General features: G+C 33.1%; 1 protein-coding gene across 1 annotated transcript; it reads left to right on the forward strand.

The window, feature by feature from the left end:
* Nucleotides 1–10,098: 10,098 nt before the first annotated feature.
* LOC122279750 (transcription factor MYB41-like) lies at nucleotides 10,099–11,679 on the forward strand. Its single transcript, XM_043090557.1, has 2 exons — nucleotides 10,099–10,342; nucleotides 10,461–11,679. Exons 1-2 carry the CDS (start codon nucleotides 10,213–10,215, stop codon nucleotides 11,315–11,317), a joined length of 987 nt encoding a protein of 328 aa, XP_042946491.1. The 5' UTR covers nucleotides 10,099–10,212; the 3' UTR covers nucleotides 11,318–11,679.
* Nucleotides 11,680–12,303: the final 624 nt, after the last annotated feature.

Below are 12,303 nucleotides of genomic sequence, written 5' to 3' on the forward strand. Positions count from 1 at the left end.
TAAATTGCATTTTTCACATGTGTTTGAAAATTAAATTTGAATTGTTTGAAAGATGATTGATTGTCATTTTTCACATATACATGACATGCTTAAAAGTTTGAATTTTAAAAATTTGAAAGATAATTGATTGTCATCTTTCATATGAACATGTTTTGTTTAAATATTTTCAAAAGTAATTAATACTCTTTTTTAACATATGCAAAATGTAGATGGTTTTGTTTGAAATTTTTAAAAAATAAATAATGCTTCTTTTGTCATATGTGAAAAGTAAAAAGATTAGGTTTGAAAATTTTAAAAAGTGAATGATATTGTCTTTGGTAATTACAAAAAGGAGAAAATTTTATTTAAAATTTCAAAAAGTAAATGATGTTATTTTTTACAATTGTAAAGATGAGAAAGTTTTTTTTTTAATTTTTTTTGAAAAAGTGAATGATGTTGTCTTTGACATGTAAACCTTTTTATATTTGAATGATATTTTCTTTGACATGTGAATATTTTTAAATTTAAAATGAAGTCTCATATGCCAACAAGTAGCTCAATTGAGATATTTAAATTGACAACTACAAGAGTATACGCACATCATTGCAAGTTTTAAAATATTTATTCAAAACTTTCAATCTCTCTTCTCTAAGGATTGAGACTTAACCATTATTCATTTTGAAAGATATATAGTTTACATTGTATTATTCTTATTTCACTCATTGAGAAGTGTTTTCTGATAACTTACCCACTATCATCTCTTGTATCAGTAAAATGGTTTGTATAACCATTGTGCATGTAGAGTGTATTCTACATAGGGAATAGTTGAATCACCACGTGTAAGGTGATTACAAGTGTAGAGGGTGTCCTACACAGATTCTTTGTAGTGGTATTGGTCAAAAGTGTAATAAGTTTCTATTTTCACCTGAACGAAGTAGAATAGTGAATTTAGAAATTCTCAAATGGTAGCTTGAGGCGAGGACATAGACAGTTAGGCACACCTCATTAAAATATTCAGTTTATTTTTCTCTTACCCTTGCTCTTTATATTTGATGTTATTTTGTATTTTGTTCATATTTTATATTATGTATTTGGTTTATAATTGTTAATTTTTAAATACAACCCAATTCACCCCTTCTATTAGTCATCTAGGTAACAATATAACAACTGCTTCGTATCATAAATCACTCATAACTTCATTCGTAGCAAGTCATAACACTGCGAGATAATTGCTTTTATCATATAACTCATACAATTACGATTTAGAAAATATTTTATCTGAAAAAAATATTTTCCTTCTTATTTCAAAAAAAATTTGGAATCGTATTTATATGATGAGACAATATTTCTTATTTCATGTCTTTAGTGTGCTTGTATAGAAACTTTAATATATAAAATGCTCATATTGTCTTTTCTCGTTAACTCTGTTAAATACAAGAAAGGGATCTCATTAGTGAGAAAACTTTCAATTCTTAAGCATCACACCCATCATCATATGTCTCCACGACACATTTTAATATATCATATCTCCAATCAAAAAATAATATCACGTAGCCAATGAGTGACCATCCAACTTCTAAATTTCTAGGAATTCTTACTAACACCACTGGTTTCAATTAGTCTTAAATCAATTAAATAATATTACCTATTGCAACAAATGCAATATGTGATATTTTAGTAGGTAACTAGCGATATCTCTATTTCTCGCTGACTCAATCTTTTCTTATACTCCAATCCCTTATAGGAGAGAGGAAAAAAAAACTTTATAAAAAATTATTTTAGCCTAAAACCTATCTCGCATCAGTACAATCACGAGTAAAATTTTTAGACTTAATTAATTCATACTTGATTATTCAGACTTTGTCTCAGTTACTATGCAAACATCCAAGGTGCTTGGTATTACATAACTCCCAAGAGGTGTACAAAGTTTATATATTTGCAAGGACGTACTTGTCCTTGTGAGAAAGAAAGAGAACTTGAGCAAGATTACTAGTGCTAATACCACAAAGAGGTGCACAAAAACCTTTTAAATGAGCGTGCCAATCAAGAATGTATTCAACACTCTTGCACGTTCAGATTTTAATTTCTTTACTAGCTAGACAAACTAGCAAATTCTAGAGAATATCTACTTATCTGTCAGTTAATCTAAGTTGCATCAAGATTATAATTCTCAACCTCAAATATGGGTGTAATGAATTTTTGCGTTACAAAAAAATGCGCAACTTCCTTGATTACTTACAATATTCTCAAAGTCAAAAGAGTGGTTTAGTTTTATGTGTTAGTCAATCACTTCAACTTCTATGAAAATTGTAGTGCATGCATTACATGCGCACTTATAATTTTACTCAAGAACTTTTAGAGGTTTTTATAATAATGATGGTCTAAAGCTATTCGACACTCATAAGAAAATCTCATTGTTTCCAACTATTGCTCATAGAGAAGATTAATGCGCCAATTAACTCGCATACTTACTCTCTAGGTTTTCTTATTGGTTATCTCAAAGTTACCATCTTACGTGCTTTTAATTACACACACATCTAAGAAATCTGCCACGTCAATCTAAATTAGAATAAAAATTATTAACACACGTTGCAAAATAAAAAACTCATTAAACTTCTTAATCATCTCTTGTACCACAATGCCTAAATATTAGTTTCTAACTTAATTTTCAAATAAGTTTATATCGTATATGAGATTAATTCCAAATCAATCATAACCATATTTCCACTAAGATAAGCAATCTACTAAGTCAGTCATATATAAAAAAAAAAAATTCTTCTCAAATAAAAAAAAAAAATCATTTGGGCTAATTGTAAGCATGGATAATACAAACTCAGCTGCTTAATTCTTTATTTTATCATATTCTAAAAATTTGAGGACTAACTCCTAAAATTAGCCTAACAAATACTAGTGATAAAATAAGCCCATACAATTACATGTAATCCCAATACATGCACAAAAATTCATCACATTTCATCCGAATAATTATTATTCACCAAAAATAATAATCTCAACAATTTATAAAATAAAATAAAGTGCTTAAGAATTGTGACAAACATGATATCATAATGTCATGGCATGCATGTATTCAATAACTAATGAAATATTATAAAGTCATGCCTAAAGAAAATTCAGAAAAAAATATTCATGTGGCATAAGTATTTGCTAAATAAATTTAAAACATACAAAATTCAAGAAACTACAAACAATGAGCATTAGCCCAATAGCTAAATTCATTTCCCTTGTCTGTGAGGGCTTAGGTTCAAAACACCATTTAGCACTTATCTAATGACCCAAACAGAATATAAAGCTTGGATGGTTTGTGCGCCCAACGCACTAGGCTACAACCCTTCGGCCTAAGCAGAGGTCTTGGACTATGCACGGATCATGAGCCTTATTGTTTGGCAAAAGTAAAATGGTCCAACCTTTTTTAACAGAAAAATAAAAACTTGTATCTGGTTCTTTTTATTATTATTAATATAGCATACTAGATCAATAGAAAGCCCACAGGCTACCTTCCTGGGTGCCTAGCATACTTTTCACTGCCCTTAATGTGCAGTTCGCGCCCAGATGTTAGCAAAAAAAAAAGACCCAAAGCCCCCTTTTTTTCATGCAAGAATACAGATGGCTCAAAATAAATTTAACACGTAGCTCAACCCATTTTCTAACCCACAACCCAACTCTTTATCTTCCTCCTCTCTTTATACTTACTATTACTATAACAGAAAAAAATCGAAATGATATATATAATCATAGAGTGCATAAATGTCATACAATCTCTTTAAAAAAAAAATAAATATGAAACCCACAAGAAAAAATTAATTTTTCAATAGTGAATCCCACTCTTTTTCAAAACAATTACATGGCGCTTGAGCACTCTACGACTGTAGCATTACTATAAAAAAACAACAGCAGTAGTTGCTTGTAACCGTTGGTTGCCACCCCTATAATGGCTCGATGGTGGTGTACATTGCCCTAGTGCTCACGATGAAAATGTTGTAAACAATGGCAACATTGCTTCTTGTTTCGGTGCAACTGCACCTCGCAGTGCACTGCAGTGGGAACGACACCATGTGCTATTGCTCTTGGTTGAGCAGTACACTATACATAGCGCTCCTGCTTTAGGTGCCACACCGCCAAAGTGCGTGTTGATCTGCTCAAAACATAATACACATGTGTTTCCATGGTGTGCACAATACTTCCAGGTGAAGTCGTCGTTGGCTGTGGCCCTTTGTATGCGCATCGTCAACGAGAACAATCGATTTGACTTTGATACCAATAGTAGAAATACTAGATCAAAGTCAACAAAAGTGTTTACCTCTAGTGGCAAATCTCAAATCAAGTGCGGTTGTTCCACAGACTTTCAAAGTCGTTATTGTTCATCCGAAATCATCATTGTCGATGTTGGAGTGTACTATGTGGTCAAACTAGAACAACACTCACAAATTTCACAGCTTAAATGTTGGGACTAGAGATAACTATACTTAAGAGAGATTTTTTATTTATACATAAAGCGGCTCATCTAAAGGGGGAGGAGCTATATGTAGCCTTTGCAATTGTAATCCCTGACTAGCCATTAAGGGCTGGCCATCAAGATTCATGAATTAGCTATTAAGCCACTTCATAACTCCTAGTCAAAAAATAATAATTTACTGCAATACACATACATAATATTTTTGTACAATGTTGTTTTAAATGAAGGTCATTTATAAAAATTTGAGACTCATGAAAACAGTTCTAAATTATTATTTCTTTCACAAAGTAGCTTGCATTGTCAAATTAATTAATGTAAAATAAATTGTAAACAATTATATGAGAAGAGAGTGAATGCAGAGTTTTTAGCGGTAATATTTGATTAGAGAGAAAGCCAATCCCTTTACCTGAAGGTCGAGGGACCTTATATACCGAGGGTTAGATGGCCATACCCTGCGGCCTGGGGGAAAGGAAAACCCTCTCGAAGCTCCCTCCGCCATACCGTTTTTAATGCGGCGTGGCCCTCTGGGATCAATCATTAATGCGGCGTGATTATTTGGAAAATTTATTTAATGCAGCATGATCTCCTGATACTGCCTTGAGTCCAATCCCTTCTTCGTGGCATGCATTCTTCTCCTTCCTCCGGCTTGGCTTCCTGTACTTTCCCTATAATGTCCCATCTTGGCCCAAATAGTTATACCCGATTTATATGGGTTACGGTTTCTTCTTGAGCCATTGGGAGGCTCCTTCGGATTTGGGCCGGACCCCTTTGGGTTATCTGGAATATGAGAAACTTGCCTGTCATTGGGCTTGGGCCTCGAGTCCCTTGACAAAAATAACCCCAACACACAACACCTCTGGCGCAAGTTTTGCCCCATGTGGCATTTGTAGAACTAAAGAACATAGCATTGAGCACACAACACCCTCAAGTACATGGTGTAGTCCATATGTCGTTGCCCTGTGGTGTGCAACAGCTTCAGGCTCATAGGGATTAGTCGCTATGCCAGTACAACCGCTACCTATACAGAGGTGTTGTTGCTCATGTGGTGCACTTGTGCACAACCATCTCTTGTGGTAACAACTATTCTTGGTAGCCATGGTTACGATGGAAAAAAGTCTCTTTTCATAGAAAAGTATTTCGATAAAAAAAATCACAACACACACGATCAAAACATAAATCGGGAACAATCAATTTGGCTTTGATACCAATGTTAGAAATACTAGATCATAGTACAGCAAAAGTGTTAACCTCAAGTGGTAAATCTCAAATCAAGTGCGGTTGTTCCATGGACTTTCACCATCATTGTTGTTCATCCGGAATCATCTTTGTCGATGTTGGAGTGTGCTATGTGATAATACTAGAGCAATACTCACAAATTCCACAACTTAAATGCTGGGACTAGAGAGAACTATATATACTTGAGAAAGATTTTCTATTTATACATAAAGCAGCTCATCTAAAGGGGGAGGAGTTATATATAGCTTCCGCAATTGTAACCCCTGACTGGCCATTAAGAGCTAGCCATCAAGGCTCATGAATTAACTATTAAGCCACTTCATAACCCCTAGCCAAGGGGTTATGAATAATAATAATTATTAGCTATTATTATTAGCTATTTATGAACAATAATTTTACTACAATACACATACATAATTTTGTTGTACAATGTTGTTTTCAATGAAGGCCATGTATGAAAATTTGAGACTCGTGAAAATAGTTCTAAATTATTATTTCTTTCACAAAGTAGCTAGCTTGCATTGTCAAATTAGTGTAAAATAAATTGTAAACAATTATATGATATTTTTTGGCTGGCTGGCATAAAAAATGGGCAGAAGGAGTTGGATTGATGTGCAGATAATCACATGAGAACAAAATCTCGATCATTGATAGAGACATAGAGTACTAGTGTTTAAACAGTAATACCAAAAAAAGAATATAATCAAATCAAACACTATAAGTACAAGTAAATGGCTTAGTCAAGTTAGACAGAGACATGAATAATGTGCTGTATTTAATTTCATAGATACATCCTTTTAATTACGTGTTGTAAACTTTACTTATGTAGTCGATCGAGTACTACTTCAATGGCTACACTACTGGAAGAAACATCTTCTTCTTAATCGTTTTCTTTTGTTCTTTCTTCTACTTCTCATATCTATTCTTCTCTGACTTGCATGCCAAAAGCAAATTTTATATAATATATATATATATATATACATAGTAGCAAGACATTGGATTGGCATGCTTTAATAAATCAAGATGTGTGATCAGAAAGCATATATAATTGTGTAAATTATGTATCATATGTATAAAGAAACAACGTGCACCACCTGTGTGCCAAAACCCAGCTGGCCTGGCTAAAGAAATTAAAACAAGCTCTAGGTTAAGTTTTCTAACCTAATAACTTAGGAATATCTTCTAGAATGATTTTCCCCATGTTTTGAGATGATGGGTTACTGACCGGCCACTTTCCACACGGCATAAATATATATATATATATATATATATATATATATATATATATATATATATATATTTATATCTTTTTGAGTGAACATAACTGGCCAGCTGACATGAAAGAGTGTTTGTATTAATTTTGAATGTTTTTATAACTATACCGAGTCCTACGGTAAGACGTGATTCGTTTACATATTAATTAACTTGTAAGCATTAGAACTCAATCGAATAATAAAACCATTTTAGAAATAATATTTACAGTTTTATGATAAGTAAGTCTCATGTACTTTTTTTGATAAAAAGTAAGTAAATATGAGACTTATATGTAAAAATTAATTTTTTAATAATAGATTTTATTTTTTTTCAAAAAAATGTATAGAACTTGCACACTTTAAACTATATATAACATTACTCAAACCATTTCAACGTAGGTACAATACAATGAGATTAAATTAGGGAGGCAAATCATGAGTAGTTAAAGAAACAAGAAAGCAAGTGTCGTGTAGACAAAAAGAAACCCTATGAGAAGAAAATGAGTGAGGTTAAAAACAAGTCAATTGACACATTGATTGATAACTTGATAAGTGGACATCATCAAGCTTGTTTAGCTTTTGCATATGGAAAGACTTGAAAGGGATCATCATGGTTAACTGTCGGTACGAGTACTATATTGCAAAAATTAATATTTATAACGGAATTGTGGGTCCATATATACTCCTTAAATGATTGTCGGGTGTTACCACTCTAACACCAAAAGGGTCCAACCCTAAACATGCAAGGGAAAGCTTAAATTTCCTAAGCTCTCCCCCACCAAGCTAGGGCGGCAGGCCCCCCACCAAAAACAAAATGATCTCTACTGATCTTGAACATCATGTAGCACCAAAAGTCAGACGGCATAAATATATATATATATATATATATATATATATATATATATCTAGACCACTTGGTTCATTATAAAAGTGTGATTTATTTGTACTCACACAGTACATTGATAATCACCGCTATCACCGTCGAACAACGTTTAATCAGTTCGATGGTAGAAAATATATTACAAGAAAAATAAATATTTATAATAAATTATTTATAATAAAAATGATTATTTATGATAAAAACAGACTCATATTAATAAAAAATAATTATTTTTATAAAAAATAATTAGTTACATATAAGTAATTTTCTGGTAATGATAATTTAATGTTTCGTTCATTATAATTTTAAGAGAAATATTCTTTTTAATCTTATATTTTATTATCTTTAATCATAATATCGATTGGAAACTACGTACTTAAATGCGAAACCACCTAAAATATAATATATCAACTAGTGTGACTAAAGAAAGATAAAATCCCAAAAGAAAAACATCATTTCTCACATTTCAATTAATTAAGACATCTTATTTTATATATAATGACCTGCCGGCTTCTTTAGTAAAGCATTTTTCTCACTCTTCTTCTTCTTCTTCTTCTTCTTTTTTTTTTTAAAAAAAAAATGCTTTTTTATTATTGTGGTGATTCTTTTCAGAAGTCCTTTAGTAGGATTTAAAATGCAAAGCTAAACTTTATGAACATATATATATATATATTTAAATTCGACCGTTGTGTTTTCCTAAGCATAATTCTCAGCTACCCTAGCTACATATATAAATATATATATATATATATATATATATATATATGTCTATATATATATGTCTATATATAAGTTGTATAAAACAGTAGATGGAAGAGTTTATAAATTCGAAACGGCCTCAGATTCGGGTTTGAATATGATGAGAAGGAATATATGTTGTTTCTTCCCTACTAGACGTGATGGATTGCAATCATGCTCATCATGGAAGAGGAATATATTTCAGAATAACAGAGAATTTCACCTGTTCTGGTAATTAATGATGCAAGGGGGAAGGCAAATTTGACATTTGTAGAAGCCAGAAGGGTTGAAGAACATGTTTATTCAAACTCTAGTGTGCTTTTAATTCATTTGCACCCGTTTCCTGCTTTGCTTTCCTTTGCTTTGTGTTGCTTTTCCACGTGATTTTCTCCCTATGCAAACAAAAAGGAACAAAAACACCAACAATACTATCAATTAATCTAAGAAAAGTTACATCCATCCAACAGAAAATTGAAGGACGAAAATCATGAAAGCAGACATCTAATCATCATGACCGCCTTCGTTGACACCAAGAAACTGACAACCTCAAGCAACGGTTTTGTGCACACATTTTTATAGCTAGCACACATTTTTATATAATTTTTAGAAAAAGAGAGAGGGGGCCAGCCATTTTGGACCTACGGTGATTAATTTACATTTTTAATTTTAATATTGGAATAATTTTAATTTTACAATATTTATAAAATATTTAATGTTCAAAAACATATATAGACAATAATAAATGATGAACGTACTTTATATTTTACTTATTTATTTTACACTTTAGGGATTATTTGGATAGAGAACACTCTACTACTATTTATTAATTTGTTATTATTTTTATCGATATTTTACTATTTTGTACTATTACTTAATATTTTATTATTATTTTTTTACTATTTTTTTATTATTATTTACAAAATATATGAGATTACTTCACTATCTAAACCCAACCCTAAACTCTTAAATTCGAACAAGAATTTTAAGATATTCTATCTCGTTTCAAAATGATGTGTTTTCTTGGTTTACATCATTATAGGTGTTGCCATAACTAGGCATATAATCATTAATCCTTTACCCTTAATTAATCATACATCTCGATCTCTTTCCTCGAATGGTTTCATTTTTAATTGATATCTTAATTTTCTTGGGTACGTAAATGTCGTGTATATATATATATATATTTATATAATTATTTTCATGAATAGCACTCATACTAAAGTTTAATGATAATAGTACACTTAACAGACAAACCCATGATCAAATGGTTAAGCATGCATGTTGCTTTCTTCAAGAGTCACTACTACCGTATCTGCATTCTAAGGAACTTAAGCAATATATATTATTAATTTCTAAAGAACAGTAATTGAGTTGACAGCAATGGTTGAAGAGAGGGCTTAATTGGAAGCTACCATTTCACTCAAGAGATGATCAGTGGTCCTCTTATGAGTAAACCCCACGTTATATTTCCAGCTCACCTCTCTCTCTCTCTCTCTGTGTACACATCTGCATCATACACGTATAAATATAAGCCAAATTGAGGGAAAAATTGGTCTACTTTTTCTAAAAATGGAGCAAATATAAGGAAGCTTTAGCACTCAAACCCAATGGTGATCAGGTCCTCATTTTCGGGGGCTGAAGAACAGTAGGATATGGGCCATCGCTGCTGCAGCAAACAGAAAGTCAAGAGAGGTTTATGGTCTCCTGAAGAAGATGAGAAGCTCGTCAAACACATAACAACCCATGGACATGGTTCATGGAGTTCAGTTCCAAAACTTGCTGGTATATATCCTTCTCTCCAAATAATTATTTCCTAATATGTATGGAACTCAAATTTTTGTTTCATCGATATCTATCTTTTTCAAATGGGTGTAATTCTTGCTGAGGTCTTGAACTGCAGGCTTGGATAGGTGTGGAAAGAGTTGCAGGTTAAGATGGATAAACTATCTGAGACCAGATCTAAAGAGAGGTTCATTTTCTGCACAAGAGGAGAGGATCATCATTGATGTCCATAGGATTCTTGGCAACAGATGGGCTCAGATAGCCAAGCATTTGCCTGGCAGAACAGACAATGAAGTTAAGAACTTTTGGAACTCTTGCGTTAAGAAAAAGCTCATTGCACAAGGGTTAGATCCCAACACTCACAACCTCCTTCCTTCTCATAAAACCATTAACAATCACTACAATGGATGTAATTTGTCTCATCCCAAACCCACTTCAGTTTTCTCTCTAAATTCACAAATGGAAGATGCTTGCATGGACATGAACACCCCATTTTCGACCTTACTTTCTCTTCTTCCAAGTGATCCAAGCACTCATTTCCCGCATGACAGTCCAAACATTCCAATCTATGAACACCAAAGCCCTCATTTTGTATGGACAATCCAAGAACAAAATCCAAACGCTTTCATGGACTCCTCAATGGGAACAAATACAGTTCCAATCTCGATCTCTCCTCCCACAAATCCATCTGGGTTTGGAATTCTTGAAGACAACTGCCTCTGGAGTAATCCTAGTAGCCTTCAACGTATTGAGGTCGGCAGACACGATGAAATGTTGCAGCCAGAGCAGCAAGCTGTGAAGAATCCACAGCACGAGAAAGCCAGCGAAGTGCAAATGGAAAATGCCGATCTATTGAACATGGACGCTTCATTTAGGACCTCTAACTTTGGTTTTGAATTTGTGGAGTCCCCAGGAATGTCGTGTGGTATGCATTACAACACAAGTCCAGTGGATGAATTTGCATGGGATTGTTAGCTGACTTAGCTCCTCCCCTCTTCCCTCTTAAATATGGAGCTCTAACCTTGGTTTTTGATTTTGTGCAGTCCATACTAATGCCCTTTTGGTATGTGCTATAATATTGTGAGTCTCGTAAATCAATTTGCATGGGATTGTCTTTAGTCTTTACCCCCCGGCCTCTCTCTCCACCCCCGGCCCTTACATCTGTTGTCTTGTCGTATTAGTTTCTTTTGTCCTGTAGTGTGCTGAGCAGTCTCTCTCTCTCTCTCTCTCTCTCTCTCTCTCTTCCCCTCTGGGATATATGCTACTTCGGAAGTTTAAAAGGATGAAACTTGAACGGAAAAGTAATGCCATCTGTTCTACATTTTTCTTTCCAGTCATTTGGGCTTTCGATTTCTTCTTCAATGCAACTAACTAAAATGTCTTATTTATTTGTTTATAAAGGACAGTAGAGCAGCCTGAGCGGCTGAGCCTCCATTCGAAAACGATCAAAATGCAGAAAATTTACTGTGTCCTTTTCAAACTTAAAACATTTCAGGTTAATCCTCTGGAATACTATTTGAAGCTCGATCCAAAGTAAATATACTCGATCTTACCCAAAAGGCCTATATCAAATTATTTCCTACCATCCATCCTATGTGCTAGCTGCATTAAAAAGTCAAAAGACAACTTTGACCGAAATAACCAGTAGTACGTACTACTTGATAATCATTGCACCAATAGCTCTATTACTTTGTCAATAATGATGCCAAAATAGATTATGCAATTCCATTAATTAAAAAAGGTGACCATGTGCATAAAATTCATAATTCTCCATGACGTTTACATATTTGCAATCTATTATAAACACTAACACGATCCTAGAGTCAACTTAATTTAACCTCTTCTCTCTCCTTTTTCATCTCTTTTAGGGTATTTTTTTTCTCTCTTTTTCTTTTAGGTGGGGGTGATGGGGCAATTGTAGTTAACCTTTCCCCTCAATACATGATGGATCCTTTCTCTCC

The sequence above is a fragment of the Carya illinoinensis genome, chromosome 10 (genome assembly GCF_018687715.1).
Source record: "Carya illinoinensis cultivar Pawnee chromosome 10, C.illinoinensisPawnee_v1, whole genome shotgun sequence".
In the NCBI taxonomy this organism is placed as follows: Eukaryota; Viridiplantae; Streptophyta; class Magnoliopsida; order Fagales; family Juglandaceae; genus Carya; species Carya illinoinensis.